This window comes from Scomber japonicus, chromosome 16 (assembly GCF_027409825.1).
Source record: "Scomber japonicus isolate fScoJap1 chromosome 16, fScoJap1.pri, whole genome shotgun sequence".
Taxonomy (NCBI): domain Eukaryota; kingdom Metazoa; phylum Chordata; class Actinopteri; order Scombriformes; family Scombridae; genus Scomber; species Scomber japonicus.
In genome coordinates, this window is record NC_070593.1 from 15,162,745 (window position 1) to 15,187,807 (window position 25,063).

At 38.3% G+C, this 25,063-nt stretch overlaps 2 protein-coding genes across 5 annotated transcripts in view; one reads left to right on the plus strand and one right to left on the minus strand.

The window, feature by feature from the left end:
* The first annotated feature begins 899 nt into the window (after positions 1 to 899).
* On the plus strand, positions 900 to 20,162 carry impg1b (interphotoreceptor matrix proteoglycan 1b). The gene is given in 18 exon segments (XM_053335146.1): positions 900 to 966; positions 4,950 to 5,165; positions 6,248 to 6,414; positions 6,537 to 6,565; positions 7,413 to 7,447; positions 7,529 to 7,600; positions 7,687 to 7,826; positions 9,282 to 9,340; positions 9,625 to 9,824; positions 9,929 to 10,315; positions 11,190 to 11,791; positions 12,162 to 12,251; positions 16,939 to 17,158; positions 17,566 to 17,776; positions 18,599 to 18,784; positions 18,895 to 19,078; positions 19,467 to 19,550; positions 20,079 to 20,162. Coding segments are annotated over 18 exon segments (3,033 nt in total).
* A 2,023-nt stretch (positions 20,163 to 22,185) lies between these two features.
* Positions 22,186 to 25,063, minus strand: part of myo6b (myosin VIb) — a 31,143-nt gene continuing 28,265 nt past the window's right edge. For 3 of the 4 annotated variants that reach the window (XM_053335396.1, XM_053335395.1, XM_053335398.1), the window contains 3 exons: positions 24,545 to 24,679; positions 23,383 to 23,601; positions 22,186 to 22,723 (listed from right to left, as the gene is read on the minus strand). In XM_053335396.1, coding sequence (XP_053191371.1) covers positions 22,524 to 22,723; positions 23,383 to 23,601; positions 24,545 to 24,679 — 554 coding nt within the window. In that variant the 3' untranslated portion in view covers positions 22,186 to 22,523. Of the gene's footprint in view, positions 22,724 to 23,382; positions 23,609 to 23,704; positions 23,725 to 24,544; positions 24,680 to 25,063 lie in introns of all 4 variants that reach the window. The other variant, XM_053335397.1, reaches the window with a different exon arrangement.

The window sequence follows — 25,063 nt, forward strand, 5'->3', positions numbered from 1 at the left end:
CTGGAATAACTGAGCAACAAGAGGACACCGCAGGAATTTCTTCTGGGTTCATTTGCAGCTCTCAGTTAAAGGTGCATCCAACAGAGGGTTGAAGCGAGGCCTTAAAGGCTGAGCTCTGGCTTTGTAACCAGAACAAGAATAAAACAAATTGTTTGGTAGGTGGATATATAGTACAGAAAAAAACCTCAAGACGGACCTCACTTTGCATCCAACATCTCTGACCTGAGAGAAACAGATTTGCTGTGGGCAACCAGGCAAAGAGATTTTGGCTGAGAGAGAAAAGAGGAAGAGTTCAGCACTCACACTGAGATGTAGAGGCAGACATACAAAGAGGCTGGTTGTCAGTGATCAAGCTGGGGGGACTGTGGGGAATTGTCTTCTGTTCTTTGCTGGTTGGCAGATCATCAAGTTTGTTTAGCTGACAGATGAGGGTCCAGAAGGTGGCTAACAGGATGAGGCCGGGTGGCCACGTGGCCCCGCAGGGATTACAAGCAGCAAGAAGAAGGTAAAGAGATTAGACTCAAAACAGAACCTGCTTTTTTAACCTTGTCACTGTTGTCACACTGACAGTGCAGAAGAAAAGCCAAAATTCCATCTATTCTCCATCTCTCTTTCCTCTACTTCTCCTCCCTGCATTGCTTCCTCTTCTCATCCATTCATGCAGCCACCTCTGTTGTCCAACAGCATTCAGGAACTGAGCTGTGGTACAGATAGCAGCGGACTGGACTCCCTCCTTTGATGCATGTAACAAGCTGAGCCTTTTCAACACCTATAAGGAGACTTGCGGACACTCTGCTAATGGACTCAAGATAAGGACAATTTGGATTTTTATTGTTGTTTGCAACAGTGTCTTTACAAATGACAACTTCGGGCTTGAAAACTACATAAATTAGCCCATCATGCTTTTGAAGACAGGAGTATTCTTCATTTTGTGTCTGTTTACCCTCCAAGCAAGTCAAATCAAAGGTAAGATTTTAGAGGCTGAAATTGCTGTTCACATATTTTAGATGGGTTTTTTCAGTCATTGCCTTTGTGTTATGATTGGGAAAATGGGAGGCTTTTTGGTTTTGTTATCCTGATAGCGTGTGTGCTCGGCAACTTTCTTTTAGAGCAAAGTTAGAAAAGCAGCAAACTGTTGCAGCAGGTTTATTCTGACAGTATATTTTCTTACAAACATCTTTTCTACATAGTCAAAGTCATGAGAGGGACTGAATTTCACTAATTAAATAAAAAGGTCACTCCTTTCTTGCAATTTACCTTATGAGGAATCCACCTTCCAGAAATGACAGGAGACTAACGAGACTCACTTCAAGGATAACCAGTTCAAAGTGTATCCTCCTCTGCATTTTAAAGAACTTTCTTTGCAAACTATGAAATGCTGGGTCATCCTAGCTCATTTTTTTTTTTTTTTTGATCCTGAGAACAATGTGAAGCAGCTTGCTTAGTACATTAAGGTCAAAAATATTCAGACTTGAATAAAACGTGGGCGGCAATACATTATAGAAGTGCACTGAGACAGATAGCATCATTTCACCAATGATAACATTTGCGTCCACACTGGTTGTCTCGTCCAGTGTGATGTGCCCGGGTGAGCTCATTATCCTGAAGGAAACAAAAGCCATTCTGTTCCCACTGTCGCAGGACGCTAATCTTTTCTGGCTTGTAATTCAGCTATGAGGCCTTTTGCGGCTGCAGTGGGCTTTAAGGCTCGCTGTGTCACTCCCTCCTCTCACTCAGGCCCTCGTGTTTGTACATGTGCCAGCTAGGTTTCAGGCTTACCTTCTAAAAATCCATTCAAATGTCGTCTTGGTGGCGTGACTATTAATGAAAAACACACATGACCTGGCAACATTTCAGTCCACCTTCTGACCTACTAAATGTTTGGAAGTGCCCGCAGAGGTACAGGCTACAGGCTACACAATCTCAGTGCCCACACATTCTTTGAGTGTTCTTGGTGCCGGGCCAAATTTGGATTTGTGTTGAATTTTATATTGTTCATTGTGAAGTGATTAACACAGTTTTTTTTCTTTTCTTGCTCCACCAAAAAACTTCAATGAAGACATGCGAACCTTATTCTGTGCCCAGTTTTGGTTATTTCGAATTCTTTAATAATTACTATTTCTCTGCACAACAGGCACACACTTTCTAATCCCATTTTTGCTATTTCAAGAAGTAGGACGCAGATACAGTTTCATGAACACCTCACAATGCTGCAACATTATAAGGTTCACAAAGGTAGTTTATGTATATGTATCCACAGCTCCTCCATAATAACACCTTGTGGTAGTACAAAAAATACATGTATGTAGTATTTGTATATTCAAGTGCTTCAGTGTTTCCATTATACAACATTGTAAAATTAGATATGACATCATATGTTAAACAAGAACAATACCAGATGACACAGCCATGTTTTAAAAAAACAAATGTTGTCTTGTAAAGTGTGACACAGTTTTTATTTCATTCTGTAATATGGGGCTCTCTTTTTCAACACATACAGTTTAAGCATAGACAGGAGCAAAGATCATTCACAGACACATTATACATTTTTCACAATTAAGAAAACCATCTTTTGTGTGATTGTAAATACATAAGTACAACCATTTACCATTATATTTATTAAGCATCTATAAAAAGTCAAAACCTCATAATTTCCCACAGCCCAAGGTGGTGTCTTTCAGCAACGTGTTTTATTTGACTTTTGTGTTTCATTGCAGGCTTTCATACGAGTTTCTAAGATATTTTGTCCACCACAGCAGATACAAACAAACTCAATTAGCACAGTTTGGATCATGTAGAAAAATTGCCCTCTTGCCCTCCATCTACAGCTGCAGGCTCTGTGTCTGATGCCAATAACATTATTTACACTCATCTAAGTGCTTTGAGATACCTTTTATTGTGATTTTTTGCTATATAAATGAAAAATGATTGATTGATTTAAATATTTTTTGGTAACCTTTATTTTGTTCCTTAATCTAATGGAGGCACAGTTTGTTGTTTGGGTGCAATGACCTCGTGTCTGTGTTTTGTGGCTCATAAATCCTGGCTTATTGTCTTAAGAAGTCCTCTGAGGTTTGCCACCTGGCATCACAATGAACAGTTTTCTTATGAAATAGCTTTATTCAATGGTGTGACTGTGTTTGAGAATGTTAACTGGCACATTGGCTTGTTAAATGGAGTGGAAATACCTTCTTGTGTGGCTAAGCTGGTTTTCTTTATTCAGATGATCAGAAAATGAGAGCGGTTCGTCTCATCATGTGTGCAACAGTGCATGCTCAGTGAATGGAAAGGAATGAAATTTGCTTGTTTGTTGAAAAGTAAAATTTGCTGGATCCTCAGTTTAATCTCTTTGATGTTTGCTTTTTACGCACATCCTTTTTCACTTGTAATCCACACGTGTGCATTTCTACACATTCACACCTGGATGCTGCCCATCACATCCTCTGCCTTACTGTTGACCACTGAGCAGCTTCAGTGACGCACCCAAGGGCATCACAGCGACTGCTCCTTAGTGAGAAGAGAGTGTTACTCACGCGCTTTCTCTACACATCTCTGCACTTTCCCAGCATTTAAAATGACAACCTTACAGTCACCCTATAGCTTCAGGCCCCAGACGTTTTTACACTGCAGTGAACTTGAAGCTTTTATTGCACCTTAAAGAGATAGAAAAATCATACATACAGTGGATTTGTTTCTGCTGCGTTGTCCCAAACGAGGCTTTCAAAGACCTGCTAAGTATAATGTACAGGAATACTGCAACAAACATTGGGCATAAACATCTTTGTGCATGCTTGTATCATGCGTTTTCTCTGTAGAGGCTTGAGCCACGCTGTCTTGCACAAAGCTTAAGAGGGCTGGAAAAATAGCATTTGTTGGATTAGGTATCTGCCAAATTAAATATAAGTTAGTGATAAGAAGTGTTAAAGCTGTTGAAAATGCTTCAAATCAATGTTAAATATAATATTAGACATATCTGAAAAAATCATATTTTGAACAGCGAAAAACTGAGCTGTCATGAGATTTAGATATTTCTGCATGGGGCTCATATGTGACGATGCTGTGTTTTCTAATTAAACTCCACCAACTCAAAACCAGTGAGGAGATCAGACAGAAAACTCTGAACTGAACTGAACTGAAATGCATGCAAGTTTTAAGACCCCATTACACAGAGTAAAAAGATGACTAAGAAAAAATGCTTTAAGGGACTTTAAAGGAGAGGTTCACAATTTTTCTGTCTTCACTAACCAAGTAGAGGGAATGGTTCATAAAAGGGGTTAAGGTGGGGGGGACCTGCAAACTGAGATAAAAGGGAAGAGGAGTGGATGAGATGTGCTTGAAATACTTTAATGAGCAGAAGTGGGATGTGTACATGGCGTGGTCTTTTTCCCCAAACTTTGCAAAACTTAATTTAAACCAAAATGACGATTAAAGTATCCCTTCCTGATTAGCTGTATTATTTTCAAATACGGTTTAAATATATTTTTGCACATGATAAGGACTGTGGCATCCATCACTTACACTGTGCACATTTGGAGAGGATCTTCTAATGGTCAGTATAAACACGAGGGATGATTAAAGCAAGAACACCTGACTGTTGTTTTAAGACAGAAACAGTTTATGAACCTGTCCTACTCTGAGTCTGGATATATACCATAAGACTAAGTTAAAGCAGGTCACCTTTTTTCATTTGATGGATAGTGCAAACATACGTAATGTTTGAAATGTAGTCACAATTCAGTCATTACATGGCACTTTAAGTTGTAGAGTCAACTGATTTATTTAGCATGTGATTGAAATACCAAAGACACAAAATACATTCAAATCATTCAACTCACTAATGACTGAGCAATCATTACAAAAAATACAGTTTTGGCTTTGGCTTCTCAAAGTCATCTATTCAGCCTTCTATTTCCTCCTAAACTTACTACTTCACCTCCTGCTTCTTGCAGACCTTCGTGACCACGGTTTTTCCGGACTCAGGGATGTGAAGTATCGCCATTTTCTGGAATCTTCAAGGTCAATCAGACACACCACCAATGCAAGAGCAGCTCAGGAGCGACACCGGACGAAGAGGTCTACGGTCCTTACCACAGGGGTCAAAGTCTGTCCCCAGGAGACGATGAGAGCAGTCATTGGCAGCCATCGGGCCTATTACAAGCTCAGAGGTGAAAGCAATGTTGGTTTGTGAATTGATCTTATGCTTTGAATTAACATTTATAACTTAAGTTTTATGCATTGACTCTGTGTTCAGTAAGAAGAAACAGAGATATCTTTGCAATTGGATCTGGGTTTGAAGTTTTTGCAGCAAGGATAAAAACAATATTACAAAAGACTATTCATTTCCTAAAATATGTATGATCCTATTTAGATATGAATGATTAAATAATTTAAAAAAAATAGTTATGTCTGTATTGTGTTAGTGCCTGATGAGTGATGACATTAACAGGATGCTGCTTTACTGACTTTAGGGACACAAATAGAGAAATACTTGATGTAATAAAGTTGTATACAAATATCCTGTGTCTAAGAAAGATGGATTATAATTTAATAGGCTATAATTTTCCACCTTGGTTTTTACAATTGGCTGGTGATACAAACAGCTGCTGTGGCGTGTGATTTAATCTGGTGTATTGGAGGTAATCACGTCGCTCCAGAAAATGAGTTTGTAGGAGAATACATTTCCCACCAGTATCAAGATATTGGACAATGTGGAGCTTGTTCCCCCTCCAGGGGGTTGTGCTGATGATTTTAATATTTGCAAAAATGTCATAGACATTGCACCAACTGTTAAATGTACAATTTGACATTTACTGAAACAGACATTACTACCTTTTTATGCTGTCCCCATTGAATCATGGTAAATATATTTGGTGATCTATCGCATTTATGAGGCATCACAGACTGCTATGTGCTCTGGATTAAGATGTAAAGCTGCACCCTTGTTCTCTGAGGGGGGAAAGAAGCAAATTTTACAGATAATCTCTAAATCATGGTAATTTCCCCACATGCAGAGATTCCAATATCAATACAAACAATCTTCTTTATCTTCACTCATTTGATTTCTCCATGCTGTAACTTTCAATTGCCAATTTCCCTCCTGTCTGTCCTTGTTGCCAATCTAGAAATAAAATGTCTAGTCATCATGTAGAGTATACAGTATCTGCTCTCTTAATGAAAAAACATGTTTGGTAGATTTTTATTCTTAAATCTTTTGAGAAAAGTCGAAAGTTCTGTAATATCTCTTCAGTTTGTCAGGAAGCAATTTGGGAGGCGTTTCGCATCTTCTTCGACAGGGTCCCAAACTCTGAGGAGTACGGTGCCTGGGTTTACACCTGCCAGCATGAAAACCTCTGCTTGGATGATCTGGCCCAGAACTTTAGCAGCTCTCAGGAGCATCTGGACATGGTGGCCAGGGTGAGTGCTGCACCAACACTACCCAAATGCACTCTTTCATGTGTTGTGTTTTTTTGTCATGTTTTTCAGATAATAGATCTGCAGTATGAATTTAAAGTGTTGATTTTGTTTTTCACTTCCAGAGAATAGCTGAACATGGCGAAAGTGAAGGGTATGTGCATATGTGCTTGCTTCTTAAAGTTGTTCTCCACTCAAAAATGTTTTTCTTTCCTTGTTGGTTCAGTTTGAGCGTCACTGTGCAGAATGATGTATGAGCAGAGTTTGACATTTGAAGACTGTTTTTACATTCATCTGCTGATAGTGGGAAACTAAATTTGAGGTCAAGGTGTGTAGCTACGAGCAGTTATTGTGACATCACAACTAGTTTGGAGGCAATTGTGGTCCAATAATAAAGTTTGATGTGGGAACTTGAAGCATCCAGTGAACATGCACTGAGAATGGATTTTTCAGTAAGAGACATCTTTCATCCAGAAGTTTGAAATAAACAATTTCCAAGAAGGAATAGATGTAAAAGCCATTTTTAATGATGTAATTGAACAGACACTGAAAGACACAAAAGACTATTCAAAGCACAGTATTTTTTACATGTCTTAAACATATCAGGACGGTAACAGTTTCCTGTATGTCTGTGTGCTTGCAGCTTTTATAGCAAATTATGTTCATAGAAGACAATTTTACTATATTTTTGAGAACCCAATGTGGTAAATAATTGTTCAATAATTATGTTTTTTTCATTTCTGGATGCAATAAAGCTTTCAAATGAGCTCTTAACACCTTTGCTCAAAATTACTTTGCCACCAACTAAATCTTTGCTATGCTAATTGATAAAAATAAAATACATATTGATGTTTCTGATGAAGATTTTTTACTAAATCACAAATCTTGTAGAAGAGATGTTTGTTATTGTATATAAAAAAGCCCAACAGGATCAGTTTGATCAATGACTGAAAGCTAAAGGAGAGATTTATTTCCTAACAAATATGTTCTTTCATTTCCAGAATTGTTGATGAAACGCCAGAGCCAGGAATAGATTGTGAGTTGTGCACATGAGAGCAACATTGAACATTTAGCCAAATAGAATAGTAAAATTAAGTCGTGAGTTGTTTTGTTTCAGGCACCTGGACTCCCCCACTGATTCAGTTTCCAACGGAAGCAGATGTAAGTTCACACACAAAGTTTTAACCTTGTTTTTCAGAATTGTATCCCTTTGCACTGAAAATATTTGGTATCATTATTGTTGAAATGTTGTCTCTTTTTGCCAGATAATAGAAGATCCCAATATGATAAAAGAGAACTATGAGGAGTACGTTGTTGAATTCAGCGTCACTATGGTTGGCCCATCATACAGTGAGCGGCTGCGAAACGCAGAGGCTCCAGTGCCCAATGACATCACGAGAGATCTCACAGATAAGGTTAGAGCACAGTATGAGCCATCCATACACCCAATACATTTCAAAATGCCTATAGACTGTCTGCTTTACCTTTCTGCAAACACAGGAATCCCTTTGAAACATTTGCTGTAATTTAAAAGCTTTTTAAAATTCTTATTGAGGATGAAAGTAGAAGGTGTGAATACAATTGTTGTGTGTTATTATAACTTTATTTCACACAACAGCTGTTTTGTCATCTGTTACTTCTCCTCATTTCTGGTTTTAGTCTGTATATTTCACTGTCATCCTTCATTGTCTCACAATGACTTTAATGTGATTGCCAGCTTCTCTTATATTGTATTGTAAGGTGTAAAACGTACCCTGATTGATTTAACAGCTTTAAAGTTTCACCTGAGGGACTTGCAAATGACCAGGAGCCTGGAATAGTACAATCTAATTATTTAGATTATCTCTGACTAAGAAGGCACTGTGTGGGACTCTTTCCACAGCCGTCGGGAATTACATCTAGTGGTGTAAAGCCATTAGTATACAATTTCATTGGCTATTCTACAGAAAAGCTTGAAGGTACCATCACAGTCTGGTGGGGTTTTTTAAGAAAAAAAAGAGAAAATGAATGTGGTCACAAAGAAATATGAGCAGTTTGCTATACTGTGCTAATCAGGTTAAATATCAAGACTATAAAGTCCAACTGTAATTATGTTTTTTCCTCCTAGAGTTAATCATAGATTCTGTGCTCTCCTTTGAGAAAAATAATTAGAAATCAAAAGGAGGGAATGTACTGTATATTTAACAGATCCATGATCGCGCCACCTGTGTTTGCATTAACCAGGAGTCAGAAAGTCAGTTCTCCACATAAAATAAAATACATAATGCAGTCTGACTGACTAACAACCACCATCTGTAGCCTTCCTACTAACATTTCTTTCTTTTCTGCACTTTCAACTGGATAAAAGGGCACTGCTAACACCAATTTGCAAGCTACATAGCTAATTAGCTACATTTGCTAAACGCTGTCTGCCCTTGGCTGTTTACTGTGTGTCTCAGCCTGCTGGCTCTGCTGCCATGTCAAACATGGACACTGACACGCCCACTCAGAGGGCTAGAGAGAAGGTTAGAGGAAGAATATAACTCTCCCTAGACCTTGTTTTTCATTTCAAAAATCACCACTGTGATATGATTTTGATTATGAAAAGGGATGATTTGGCTCATTTTAATGCTTCAATACAATGGATATTTTTTAATTCCTATTATTAACAGATGTTCTTGCTGCTAATCTGGTTGGATTAAGAAACAAAAGCAGTATGATGATGATACAACAAATGTACTATGTTGCTTTTAATGGCTTCTCTATCTAAACTTTTCTAAGATAAGCAGCCTTGTTATAATCTGTGTGACAGTGCAGTTTTTAGATAATTTGATATATCATCTTCATTTAACAGTTTATAACTAACCCACTTCTTGTTATTCTTTCTGTAGATGCTTCATGTGTTTCAAAAAGTTCCAGGTTTCAAAGACATTCGTATTCTGGGATTTCGGTGAGTTGAATGAAGTTTTATGAAAGATTTTGCGCATTGTTTTGTCCTTATTATAATGGCTTTGACACAACAACACAGTAAATAAGAGACTGAAAACATACATTTCTCATATTTCCCATTTGAAGTGATTTTTTAAAAGTTTTTTACCGCTCATGTCTCAAACATCCCCCAAAAATGTCTCTCTTATGGGAGATGAGTCAGGAATTTCTGCCTTAGCGGACATCCATCACTAGTACGGTCTGTCTGTTAAGAAGGCTTGTAACATGATTTGTTGTGTTGATCAGATCGGAGGATGTGTCTGTGCGTTATGCTGTGGTCTTTAATGGAGACACAGAGCTCAATGATGAACCTGGGGATCTTCTGGAGTTTGAAGCAGACCCAAATGAGGATGTTAATGCACCTAAACTGAAACACATCATTGTGAACGCCTTAAAACAGGAGCCATCACTGCCGCTGGACATAGAGACACTCAACTTTGAGACCGGTAAGAGTGATATCAAGGATATAAGAATAGCATGGAGTAGGATTTTAAACTTGCATTCATGTTTTAGCATCCTTCATTTTGCATGGACAACACTTTCTTTTCAGTGAACACAGTTTATCCAGTTGCGGCACTCGGCATAAATCCTGTTGAGGACGTATCATCTGAGGATGACACCACAGAGGCCATTGCAGAGGACAGCACACCCACCCAAAGTTTCCTCCCCACTGTGGCAGTGACAGAAAACTCTTTGGAGGCTTCAACAATCAAACCAGAAACACACACCATTGTGCCTTTCATCCCAACCATCCTCCCAGAGGCCACTTTTGCTGTCACTGATGAGACTCACGTAATGACAGCAGTAGAGGGGGAATCCACAGAGGATGCTGCAGGGGAAGCCAGTGACATTATAGCTACAGATATAACATTGGAAAACATTGCAGAGCAGGAAGAAGAAGCAGAGACAGAGGTGGCTGAAGAGCTGGTGACAGACGGTAAGGCTGTCTTAGGTTTAATCTGGTTTTTAATCAGGAGAGACAAATGTATTGATTAACCATATATTAGATTGGGGTGCCTCCATTTGGAGCTGCTGGCAAATAAAAGGAAGTATACCTCAAAATCGAACAGTAACTTAACCCACATTTTGTCATATGTATATTACTTAAATCAACCCAACCTTGACCTAAGTCTTCATGGTCAGGACTGGCTGGGCTGTCCAAATGACACTACTTACTTTTTTCAGTAAAATATATCAATGAGGAACACCCAGCCGTCATAAGAAATAGAAATGGCAGTACAATTAGACTTGATGGTTTAGTTTTGCACTGTACCTTGCTGGGGCAATATATCACATTAAAACCCATAAACAAGCAGCCGCCTGCCAGTGGTCAGGTTATTACAAACTCATGCTGTGAAGGCAGACTTTGCTCAGACCCAAACAACTGTAGTTTAAAGTCTAGTGGAGTTTCCAGAGATAACAAGTATGTCATGATTTTCAAGCTGAATTTGGGAGGAAATGTGTAGAAAATGATGCACAAGATATCTGAAACATGGAATTTGGTGTTTGAATGTATAAACATCAATGAAGAGTTGGAACAAGTTTACACAGAAAGATAGTGTCAGTATGGCAGTATGAAAAGGGAATTTTTAACAACCCTGAGGCTAATTGAAGGCATTTTTGGAAATATGCTTATTTGTGCTCTTTACAAGGGTAAATTGTAAGATTGATACCACTCTCATGAAGCATGAGCCAGGAGGTGATTACTGTAGCTTAGCTGAGAAGGGGGAATCAGGTCAAGTCAACAGTGTACAGAGTAAATGTCAGGCAGGCAGTTTGGTACCTGAACTTTTTTGTATTTCTTTTATAAGAATCTGAACCAGCTGTTAAGGAACAGAATGAGGACCTTCGCTTGGTGACCCAACCTGCTGAAGATAACCTTGTCCTGTCGGAGCCTACGGACCCAACAATTTCGGAGATATCTGTAATAGAAGCAGCAGCCCCAATCTCCACACCATCAACCCATGAGCATACAGTTCAAGGCATTGAACCAGAAACAGACGTTGAGCCTTTGCCATCCCCTTCAGAGAGCGGAGAAGCCCCAGAGGACAGAGATGAGACTAGTGGGGGACACAGTGGAGGGACCCCGGCCTCATTGGACCTTCCTCCTGAGATTTCAAGCATTCAAGATGATGTAGGACAAAGCCAGAATGGGACAGAGGTGGCGATGACTGAGCTTCTGGAGGAACAGAGCGGTAATGGACTGCCACCAGAGCCTGACGAACGGCCATACGAATCTACGGCTGCACCGGCAATGAGACAAGCCAGCACTCCTCTGATGACAGCAGTGGACAAGAGCAAAGAGTTAGTGGTTTTCTTTAGCTTGAGGGTCACTAACATGATGTTTTCTGATGACCTTTTCAACAAGAGCTCCCCAGAGTATAAATCACTGGAGAATACCTTTCTTGAACTGGTAGGTACACAAGCTTTTGTGCTGGATATCATGCTCTTACATGCTTCATTCTCATACTTTTTATTGTAGCCCTGTGTGTTGTAAAAGTACATGTGTGCAATATTTGCTGTTTATCTTTGGTTTTAGTAATTTTAGAATAGCCCCAAGTGGGTGCTTAATCTGAATTTGTTTTCCTGCACAAGTGAGGATGCACTTTGCTGCAAGCCTTATCCTCACAGCTGCCAATTTCTCCTGAAAATATCAGTAAATTATGTTAAATATTTTTTTCCAAAGTAAATTTAATTTTTTCTTTTTTATGAAAGTGTAATATATTTTGGGTAGGAGTGTCAACAGAATAAAAGAGCAGGTCAAATTATTGTGTTTCACATAGACACAGCACTCCGGGTCCAGAAAATCGCCAAACCCTGGAGCTTCCCGTAAATCTGGGCCTAAGAGACAGACGACTTTAGCCTCAATACCGGTATTTTTTTCCATATTGGAACATCTCTGATGGCTCAGCGAGAGCCTAACCTTTCTATTTCTTAACTAATCTTTCTGAAATGCAGTATCTAACAAACAGAGAGCACCTAACATTTCTAACATACCTAGCTTTGTTTTTTCCTCACATTAGACATTAGAACCTCCTGCTGCAGCTTTTCTGGTTTTATGTGTGAGTTTGGTTGGCAAGCTTGTTTTGATGTGTTTTGCCTTAATTTCTAAATTGTTCTAAAGTTTTGGTTTTTTCAGGGACTGTGGAGACTCTATTTGACTCTACTTCACCACATCATTGTGTAAAATTTGTGTGTGTAAAAGATATGGGCTATAAAAAACAAAAGAAACACACAAAATCACTTCAAACATTAGGGGAACATTAGGGGAACGCTTATTTGTTAGACGAGAAGAGAAACCAATTTAGTATCTTGTCCTAAATAAAGCTGTGAAACCTCCCCAGATATTGTAGTTTTTACACTTTTGGTATGGACTAAAAAAAATACACTGTATTATTTTGTGAATTAAACGTGACCTCTAATTCAGCACCTCTAATTTTTTACAGTTAGAGTTGCTGGTAGGAAGATGTTTCAACATTTGGACGGAGCCAGGTTAGCTCTTCCCCCTTGTTTACATTCTTGATGCTAAACTAAGCTAACTCACCTCTGTAGCCTAATCCGACATGAGAGTGATGCAGACCTTCTCATTTAACTCTTAAGCATTTGTCCTAAAACACTGAACAATTTGTCCAAAGAACAACGTAACCTAAATATTTATTGCGGTTTATTTGTACAGACATGCTCTCTGGTGTGATATACTGTAGAGCTGCTGCATGCTAAACTTACTTTGTATCATAATGTAGTTTAGATCTATTATAATACACAGTATGTGTTAAGGGAAGTACATATTTATGTTTGTAGGGTATGCTTCCTTGAAATGAGAAATATATTATGTAGTGAAAAAATGGGCTAGTTACTTGTGTTTTTGTACATTTTGCTCATATGTGTGTCACAGTATGGACCAGTGTGTTTGAGGCCTTAATGATGCATTTGTTGAGTGAATTTTGGGGAATGCAGAATAAAGTGATCAGAGGCATAGTAAACCTACTAAAGACCAATAATAGGAAAGTCTCCTAGCTTTATGCATTTTGTGTTGCTATAACTGTATTTTTTCGTACACAGCATGGTAGTCTGAATCATGAGACCTGGGTCTGCATTAGTCATTGTGCGACTCAGAGGTTTGTGACTTGTGGTAAGAAGCTTTAAGTAATTCTGGTCAGTTCCAGCACCGTGCACACATTGTGCTATTAATGGTTCCAATCTGCTTAGTGCGACATCAGTCAGGTTTGTGTGGACATCTGTATCCATGTTGCCTCCATGTTCTCTTATGTAAACATACTAAATGTATTGTATGTGCGACTGTAGGTAAGGAGGCAATGAAATAAAATAGATTCAAAACTGGTCGAGGTCATTTGGTATTGGAGCATTATGTCTAACCCCAATACACATATTTGAAATCAATACAGAAATGACTCACTTTGTTTAATATCTTATGGGCGAGGCTATGTCAAGAGTATAGCTAATGGTAAGCAGCTAAAGAATTGTGTCTCCTTAAACCTGCACCTATTAGTGTACATCAAAGAAAAAGGTATTACTTGACATCCTTGTTTAGTTTCAAGGCTTACCCCGAGGTTGACAGAGGAGATGTATTTTTAGGCTTGCTCAGAGGTGCCCCGTGCTCAGTGTTATGTAAAGGCCTCAGCCTCTAAGGCTACGTTCACACCGCAGTTCCTGACCTGAATCCGATTTGTTCGCTCAAATGTGACCCATATCTGATTTGTTTCTGACAATGAACAGCACAAGTCACATTGAATCTGACATTTCCAAATCCGATTCAGGCCACTGTCAAATGTGGTACTGAATCGGATACGTATCGGCTTTGACGTTATTCTGGAGCAACACACAGCAACACATTTTCTTTCTTCTCTACCTCCTTTTTTAACATCACCCGCTCACAAATTTGCCGGCTGCCACCACACACTGTTTTTAACATTAGACCATAAATGAGACTACCAGTAACTTCACCAGCTGTTGCTGTTGCCATGTTCGCTTCTGTAAACACCGTTCTGTGCGTGACGTCATTAATGATTTGAATTGAGCATGCGGGTCACTTCAGGAGGCCACATTTAAAAGTGCAATATGAACAGCCAAACAAAAAAATCGGATTTGAGCAATAAATTGGAATTGAGCATTAAAGCCTGGGGTGTGAACGTAGCCTAGCTGAAGAGGTGCATCAATACAAATCGGATTGTCTGTTTGCTGCAATGGAGCAGAGGGAATGTGAGCTACTGGGGCAAGTGGACTTAGTTTTCTCAATGACAAGCCTTCAAAGTATGGATAAATAGGTAATAATGTATTATATTTAGAATGACATTTAGAGCTCTTCTGTCAATTAATGTTTCCTATCAGGTATAGAAATAATCATTGTCAGCACTTAATCAGTGACTACATTATGAAAAGGGGATACACATAAACAAATTATGTGCACAGAAGCATATCATACACACAAATCCAAAGCAAAAATAAAATAACACTCCATCTCCAATCTTTAATGGTTGCCCAAACTGAGATTTCTGCAGTTTGTCCTCATTAACCAACATATTTAGCTTCCTGGCAAATCTAATGTGGTCAGATGTTTGAACTGGTAAGTATTTACTGTATACTGTCTATGTGCAGTAACCCATTAGGAATAGTCCACATATCTTCTTTTAAATGGGCTATTTTGATAAAGAAGTGACACATTGAAACGGACATTTCAAACTGGTTTATAAATCACAGAGAAATAACAGGAACAATTATGAAGAAATGCCAAATAAAATACATTATGAAGCCCATTTAAATGGACATAATGTCATGCTCTGCTGGATATTGGACCCCATTTGTGATACTGTACATTACCTGTCTCCTATATAGCCTATATATACACATCTGTATATATGAACCATTAGCCTACAGTAGCTTGCAATTCTCCTATTTGCCTTGCCATTACTCCTGTACCTACTGGTTTGTGAAGCAACCAATAAAATTGGACATGGAGGTTGGAATGACATTATTTCACTACTGTAAATCAGCAACATTTTCATGGCGGTGTTATTATATTTCTTGTGACATTTCATTTTTTTGACATCAGAGAAGGGATGTTTCACTTTTTTTTCTCCAAAACAAGAACCAGTAGATACATGTGTAACCTACGAGAAGCAAATGTGATTGTGTCATGTAGTAGATGGAGCATATGAATGTTGGATGAAGGAATCTATATTATCGCTGTTGTACTTCTTCAATACTACAGTGCTGAGGTTTGTTGTGAGAGAAGTTTGACCTTGTGTGGAAGGCATTTAATCCGCAGTGTTCTTGTACAACTTGACATTCTGCATTGAGACAAATGGATGACCATATGGCAAGCTGTGTTTCCCGCTGTACTGGAGGCTGATGCCCATTTATTGGGGATGTTGGACTCTTGGAGACTATTAGCTTGGGAACTGGTCAGTGATAAGTGAAGTAACCCGATCAGAGCAGAGATTCTTAAGGCCTCTTATCTCCCGCTCCACAGCCAGACCAGCTAAAGCATCGTAATCTCCCCTGCTCACACTGCAGTGGTTTGGTGTTTGCCTCGTCTGTATAGTCAACATGAAGTGGCTGGAAGGAGGGCGGCTCAGATCAATGAACATTGCTGCAGGTCCATTACTTGAGTGGGTTGACTTCTTCCTCACCTAAATATCACCACCATCATCAGTTCAAGTTCAACATCTTAATAGATTGTTTTCTCAGTTATTTGAGCTGCAAGTCTGAGTCACTTGGGAAAATTGTAAGATATGACTTAAAATGTGGCTGCCTTGATGTTTTAAACCATATGTTTGTCATGTTTAGTACTATAAATGACGTATCGCTGATAGTTGGCCCAACTCTTTACACAAAAGCCTCTACCAAATAGCATCTATTATAGATTTCTTTTGGACTGGAGATAGCTTTGTTGTCATACAAGTGTCTGATCTTTTCATCATACATTCTCTCACTTGTCCGTGACTAGAATTAGCACGTTCTGTGCTCTCATACTAACACTTATAAACCTAACCCTAATTTTGTACTGGATCTAATTACACACTCAGTGCCATAATGGCTGGATTTCATGCTTGCATCAAAATTTAATTATGAACTATTCATAGCATTCACACTGTAAAATGTGACCTGAATAATTCAGAATCGGCCGTGCTGTGACAACCTCAGTCCTGTTATTGTTGAAGTAAAACTAGAGGGTTAAATGTATGTCTCTGCTGCTCTGGTCCTCTTCTCAGGGGGACACAGATCTTTACTGGCACTAACACAAATCTAATGTTATTTCATTAGGTTAAATATCCAAGTGGAAATCTTTGTCTTTTTAGGATCAAGAAGGATTCCCTATTTACCCTTTAAGATGAAATCAACCATGATTTTACAATCGCTTTGTCCCTGCTACAAAGAAAGATTTAAAGGTTTCTGCTTATTAAACTTATTTTTCCTGCTGATAACTAACAGCTGATCCTTTCCAATGAGAAAATGACTTTACATAAGCTATGAATAAAAATAGTATGTTTGAATGAAGTGATTCAATGAGGAAAATAATTTGCTTTCCCTTCCCAACAGCTTCTACCCTATCTGCAGTCCAATTTGACTGGATTTAAGCAGCTGGAGGTCCTCAACTTCAGGAATGGCAGCGTCGTGGTAAACAGCAAGATGAAACTGGACAAGCCAGTACCTTATAATGTGACCGAGGCTGTGCACTGTGTGCTCGAAGATTTCTGTAACGCTGCATCTAAACGGCTCGACATTGAGATTGATAGTCGTTCCTTGGAAATAGAACCAGGTGAGACAGACTTGATTGCTCTATGTATCTACAATTTTGGCCTTTAAACACTAATTTCTGTGATTTTTTGCTACACTGTTTAAGTAGAAATGTATATGGCAATTTTGGATGACATCCCATACAGGATAAACTAAATCCATACAGTACTAAAAATGACTTACAGTCGCTCGCTCACTCCCTCTCCACACCACACATCCTAACTCTGCTCTCTTTCACAGTCTGTGGGTGAGGTGCAGTATAAATGTGATGGAGTTCATGACTATAAATGATCCAGACATCTTCATTCTCATCAATCAAAACCCTTTAATTTATCCTCTGAATCTGCAGACAGTGAGAGACATGTGGACACTGCATTAATGTTAATGCAACTGAATTTCCCCTACCTCTCTCCTCTCTGTTGGTTTCAGCTGACCACGCAGATCCCTGCAAGTTCCTGGCCTGCAATGAGTTTTCACGCTGCGTGGTTAACAGTTGGACCAATGAGCCGGAGTGTCTGTGTGATCCAGGCTACAGCACTGTCAACGGCCTGCCTTGTCAGAGCACCTGCACTTTGCAGCCAGACTACTGCCTGAACGGAGGCCTGTGTGAGATCATTCCAGGGCACGGAGCCACCTGCAGGTACATAAAAAGTGATGATCGAAAGAAAACACAAGCAACATGAGCTCTGTGAAAAAAAAGTTGCATTATTAAAAGATATATTTAAGAAAAATCTTTCTCAGACACAAACAGCAGGGACTGCTTTGTAAAATCTCTCTTGGTGGTACAATCAAGGATGTGTGGTCACACCAGTGGTCACACCAGAATATAAACAATCAAATATTGATGCTGTGGAAGGGATTGTGTGTATTTAGTTTCTTGCAATTATTATTGCAACTTTTAAAACTTGATTTTCTGACTTTCAATTTATACACCAATAAGAAGAAAAATTGAGATCGGCAAACTACTCTGACCGTAGCCCAGGAAGGACATATCTTTACATTATCTAACCTAAAATGACTGGCAATTTTCTATATTGTTTCTTCTGTATCCAATGCCTTATTTATCATATTTCTCTGTGCCATAGATATCTGCTGTTGTCCATAAACTATTAAAAACATGTCACGTAGCCACACATGTATAGAAACGTCTTCAAAGACTAAGAACAGTGATTATGTTTTCAGTCTCCAGAGAGCAGTTCCTTGTACACTGTGCTAGTGCTTTGCTTATTGTACTACAAATCACTTGAATTTATACTTAAGTTCTTTGAGAAATGTATAATATAAATAAAAGAGGTTGTTATATGTAGCATAACAATCAAGTGAAGCACTGTAAATAGAACCATATTCTCATGCGCAGTGGTGTCTGCCTTACACATAACTACTCTCTGGAAACTGAAAACGTGATTGCGTTATGTATGTAAATGACTTCTCTCACCTATATTTCCCTCCTCGTGTGTTTCAGATGCCCTGTAGGTAAATACTGGCACTTCCACGGAGAACACTGCAATGAGCTGGTGTCAATGCCAGTAGACCCTCCATTAATTATAACCTGCCTCGTGGGAAGTCTCTGCCTTGTTTGCGCCATCATCGGCATCTTGATATTCATAAACAAGAAGTGTATAAATACAAGAAAGGCTGTCACTTTGGTGTAAGTTGTAACCCTTTATATTTTTAACCATTTTTTGTTACAGGGCTGTGATTTATTTTCTTGTCGTGTTTTGTATTTTTATTCATCACCCAATTTCCTTTACGTTGTAGGCACACCCATGCTCCCTATGCATTTGAGAATACTTTGAGGGTGAACCCAGTGTTTGAAAATGATGATGGTGTCTTAAATCAAGTGTCCACATTGCCGTGTCCTTCAAGTTCTGCTTCTTCCCAATCCCAACATTCTGAGCAAGAACATTTTGCCTCAATTGAAAATATACATCTGAGTATTGAGGTACATTGTGCTGTGTTGCACAAACGGATAAACCAACTAAACTACTAACCTCTAGCGTTCAACTAATACTAATTTGCTCTAACGTACGCTCACCAAATACTTGCAGCAAAGTTTGTGGCACTCTCATCCTCCATGTATTTCATCTTTGTTTAGTCTGTTTAATGGGCATAATCAAAGGCCTTGATCCAAACACAGTTCAGGTTTTTTTATGATCCAGAACTTTAAAGATCCTTCCTGCCAAATCCAACAAGAAGTAGTTGCAACTGTTGGTAAAATGCACAGCTTGTAGTAGATCTTGTTTCTAACATTTCCTTGTGTTGGTATATTGCTTGAAGTGCTTTTGTTTTTATAATATATCAATGAAATATTTGACTTTCTGTCTCCATAGATCCCCAGACAACTCTACACAACAAGATCAGAAAAGTTAGTATCAGATATGGTGGACTTCCATCACTGCATACCACACAACGAGGTAAGGAACTACAAACACTGATTTAAATATCATTCACTCAACAACATATCCAAAAAAAATATACTCTTAGTTTGCTAAGCAATATTGGGTGCTATGATAAAATACATGAACAGAAATAAGACTATAGTATCTTCTCAGTTCAACATTCAATATGCATTTTATCTTCTGGTGTTTGAAATATTTATTAACATTTACATCAAATATTTCACAGCTCTATGACGCGTGCAAAGGTAAAAGATCTGTGCATGCAACTGCTGCTGATTTTTACTCACAAATCAAATCATTGTGTGCATTGAAATCATTACCACTAAAAAATCATTATGAAATTGTAATAGTATAACCTTGAAATCATTTCCTGATATGGTAATCATCACATACGTATGATCTGCAGTATACTTAAAGCTATGACAAATAGTTCCTTTTTGAGTTTAAGTAAGTATTTAATTGCAAATAACTTGTAGTTGTTGTCATTTATTGTCTAATCTCACCTGAAATTAGCTGTTTTTCATTTTTGCTCGTCTTCCCTAGGCGTGGCGATTGTCGAATGAATACAGAACGTGTTGTCTTCTGAGGGCATCGGATAATGAATGTTTTGAAGTGACAGTTCTTTGATGAGACCTTCTTCTTCTGAGAAGCAGCCAATGCAGCACACAATGCAAAACTTGAGGAAGAAAAGACTGAACTGTTGCTGTTTAACTGTATGTGGGATGCCTGGTACACACACAGGTACAGTAGAGCAGTTAAATGGTGTTTTAAAGTGATTGAGATTAATTGTTCATAGTAATGAAAGTGTCTTGTTAGACAGAGGGCTGTGGATGTTAAAGTACACGGTGGATTTAGGTTGTCTTAAAGTGGAACCTAATATTTATTTTATATATTGAATGGTAGGAACATTTCCTGTACACCCTTGGCAAAGGTTGTTCTTTCCTCACAATGAGGTATTTATTATGTACAAACTGATACACGTGGTGGTATCTCTAACTTTAGACTGCACATGCTGTTTATTGTTTTTATGCTCTTCTTGACCACTGTTGTGTCCCAAAAAGAGAATGAATGTATAAGCTGATGACTTTGGTCATGACATATTGTAAAATAAATTACTGGCTGCTGTGTTTATTTCCATCAATTTGTCCTATTCAAAATTCAAAATTTCTCACCAATCATTTGTCTTTTGAAATTAGGACAATTTCTTTTTTACACATTTTACATTTAAAAGCAAGCAATAAAATGTTTTTTGCAACAAATATTTCTCTTCTTGTTTATGAATGCTCAAAGCTTGTTAGATTGTTCTAACTGAGCCATTTGAACCAAATGAAAAATCTCACTATTCACTATCATTGGATAAAGAGAGGTCTCATTAACGTGGTGACTAATAGTGTTGATCATCTATTGTTGTTTGTTGTTATAAGGGGAAATGTACAATATGAAGAAAATATGCACTGAGGAGAACCTTAAATCTGGTTTAATCCTGATAATCACTTAATGGGGGTGAGCCTCAGCTCAGTGATGACATCACCAGCACATTAGCCTTTGTTGTTTAATTAATCTATGTGCTAATCTTGTTTACTGGTATTATCATTAGGATGTCAGATCCAGTTACAGAGCATTGACCATTAATAGTTACTGTACATAACCAGTTTGTGAATTAAGTTGTTCACACTTATCAATTGTCTACAGTAACTTAACAAGACAAAACTACAGAGAATATGGGAGGCATACATTTATTTTCTACAGTATTCCAGAGCAAAGGCAAACATACAATATAAGATCAAAGAGGGGACGTATGAAAGTGAATCATTAAAGGTCGACTGCTTTAACTCAATAAAGGTGACCCTAAACAAAGGCAGCCTACTGTTGTCACATGATATCAGAAAAATGAGATGATTGAAATGTTAATGATCTAACATAGGCGTCATGCAATCAACTTATTAAAATACATGAACAAACACACACACACACAAATTACATAATCATCTGTAAAACAACTCCAAACCCACAAAACTGCAAACCTGAAAACAAACTTCAACATTTCCATCTTGCATCAAATAAGCAACAATACAAAAAAAGGTTTCCATGTTTAAGAATTTCAAGAGCTGAATATGCAGCAAGAAAATATAAGATGAAAAGACTTCTAAAATAAATCCAGCACTTCTTTAAAGGATTAATCTTTCTTAAAAAGTGCATCCTGGAGCACGAAGACTTGGTGCTATTATCTCATGTGCAGCTAAACTTGTAATAAATTAGAGATCGGATATATAATATTATAACTTTCAGATTTTGTTTATTATAAAATACAGTATAACATTGTATAAGTATGTTTGTAAATATAACTTATTCATAATTATTGCAATCTTTCAGTATTTAATTCAAAACGAAGGAAGAAAAACTATTTAATCATTCATATAAATTACATGAGTGTCAGTAACTGTAATTGGATGTATACTTTATATAGAGGTTGAGCAGTAATTAGATTCTTAATAACTAAAGATTAAAAAGCATGACTTGAGAAAAAAGAAGACTGTTACAGACTATTTAAAGCATCTCTACATGTTCCCTTTAAAAATCAATTATATATTATATGAACGTTTCTGGTTAATAGCTAGATAGGCTACGCACCAATTAAGACTTTCTTGGTGTTGTGCACTGGTATTATAATTTAAGGCCTCATGCTCGGATTGTATTAAAACATAAATTGAGAAGAGGAGTGAAAACAAATACATCTAAAGTCTACAAATCTATGTCTACACCAATAATGTGTTACACAGCAAAATAAAAAGACATATAAAACAAGAAAAAGAAGACAACCAGGTAGTTTAAGATGATTCAGTGAAACACTGAGTGCCTACAGTAAGGTTCCCCATCCCTCAAAGCCCAGGTACACTGTACTCTGAATGTGCACATTTATGAGTGTGTCCACAAGTGTTATGCTTCAGGACCAAGCTTGTAGTTGTGCCCTTATCTTGGTGCTCTGGTTCACTTGAGGAGACTCTGAAGCATGGCGGTAGCGTACGTGGGGCGGGCCTGCTTCTTCTCAATGGCTTTCTTGAGGTACTGAATTCCATCACAGCGTTCCCAGATTTCTTCAAACTGCCTGGGCAGGATCTCCGCCCCCCTCTTCCTGGTTAAACCCGTCTCCTCCAGACTCAGCTCACACATTTCCATGTCGTCTTTCCCTGAGTAGAAGAGGAATAATAACAGACAGTGACTGAAAGATCATGTACTTGTACACAAGAATAAACATGAATGAACCTGTATACAAAGAATACAAAGTAGTGCTGAAACAATTCAACAAACTGGATCAACATTGAATCATCGTATTCATTGTATATCAGAAATGCACTGGTTACAGCTTCTCAAATTTGCTGCTTTTTCATAATATAAGTGTAGCTGTCTTTGGATTTCAAACTGTTCAAGCAAACTGGTAGACTTCACATAACGCTTGGAGATATTTTGAAAGGGGTCCCATAATAAAAATGTGAGAAAACCAGATGAAAACACAAAATTGTGTTTTAAATGTTTAAAAGTACTGCATACTTTTAAGATTTATGTCTAAAATCCTTCAAAATTCAACAGTCTGTGAAGAAAAAGCCTTCTAGTGTTGAAACTCACACAACTCCACACTAAAGCCATAACCTGTGATGTGGGATCATAAGCAGATATTGCTTCAGTTTAAGGGGTCACGAGGAAATAAGGTTAGGTACCACTTGACCAAATGATTAACTGATTATTTAGAAGAAATAGATCAGCAAATTAATCTATAATGAAAGTAATGTTTATTTGTGGAATATAAAGCAATCTGAACATGATTTCAATAGATATCTTTGTAACTCACCTGCAACCAACACAATGGGCCGTTTGTCTGGGTGGAGCTCCATCTGTCTGGCTATCCAGGGCCCATCGAAGTGAGCGTACCACCAGCCCTTTTTTTTATTCTGCGGGTCCTTGTATTGGTCAGCTGGCCGGATGAAAGGAATGCGGAAATAGCGCTGCTGGCGGTTCATGGCCACTTCCTGATGCTGGGCTGTTATTGGAGGAGCTGGGTTCTGTTCGGCTGCAGAGTGTGTACAGAGTGATCATTACAATATCAGATTTGAGTTCAAAGCAAAGATTATTATGGCATTATAATTATTATATATATTTGTTAGGGGGGGCATTAGTAAAAAAGGATCTTTCTCTCTAACCTTAGAATACCTATGTTTTTCTGACAGCAAAGAATACAGTGCGGGTGGGGTAGAAAACAAAATATGAAGCTTTCAAAACATACAAGATCAAAAAGAACCCAGGAAATGCCCAAGTAAATACCACATGAAAAAGCCAGGTAAAGCAGCTTTTAGCCTCTCATGAAATGGCCTTTATAAGACCCCTGCTGCATCAGGAGAGGCCAAGAAGAGGATCCGAATACAAGGCAAACAAAGCACAGCCAGTAGAGCTTTCAGGAGCTATCATATCAAAAGAGAAAGGGGAGTAACTAGAGTGAAAGTAGAAACAACAGTGAATCTAATGTTCCCATTCCCCATCAAAGTTAATATTTGTTTCAAGATGAAAAAGAAGGAAAATGCAGAACATCAGTAAGCTTTCAAGCATCTCTAAATAACATGTGTGTGTGTGTGTTTGTGGCACAGAGCATGCTTGGTTGAGTTGAGAATGAAATGAGCAAAGCAGCAACCTGTCATACTAGCAGCCACTGGACCTGACAGAGCATGGCTGGCAGTTACTTGTTAATTAGAACAAATATTTCTGACAAAGCCAGATGAAAGGCGGCTGCATTTTTAGGCCTTGGCGTTTCGTCAGCTAATTGAATGTTGGGAAACACAGGCAGGTTATTTGCATGTAGGTCATTAATCCTTGCCAATAGAGGTGGGGGACAAAAGTGGAGAAAATGAACACTTGTCACCTGTAACCTAATGTGCCTGAGAAGAGTTGTGCATAGAGGTAATGTGCAGTAGAGCAACATTACAGTAAAGGAGAATACAGACAATATTTTCTGTACTAACCGTAATCTGTGACAGATTTTGGAGCTCTCTGATCACGTCCATCATCGTTGCGTTTCTTGTTCTTGGATTTCCATGCATGATAGACCTTCAGGCGGCGGTGGAACTCCTCTCTGCAGGCTGCCAGCAGCTCAATGTCTGTGCACACAACATAACATTAATGACACAAGCGTGACTTTCATCATCACTTATAACCCATTTTGACTGATGTGCAGGTATTATCTCTACATCTGGAAACTGTTTTTATGAAAAGAATATGAATATAATGTTTCTAATTTTAACGTTTTAGTCTCTTAACAAATATTTAAGAATGTCAGGATGGAGTCTTACAATAGCAAGCTAAAATATATATACATTTCTGAGTGCATTTTAAAAGAGTGATGTGAAAAAGCTGATGGGCTGGCCAAAATGAAGGGAAGACACCCAGACCAACCTGTAAAGGGTCATAAGATGTGGGTTGTTCCCTCTAACCTAGACCATCATGAATAAAGCTATTAAAATAGCACTACTAGACCCACCAAA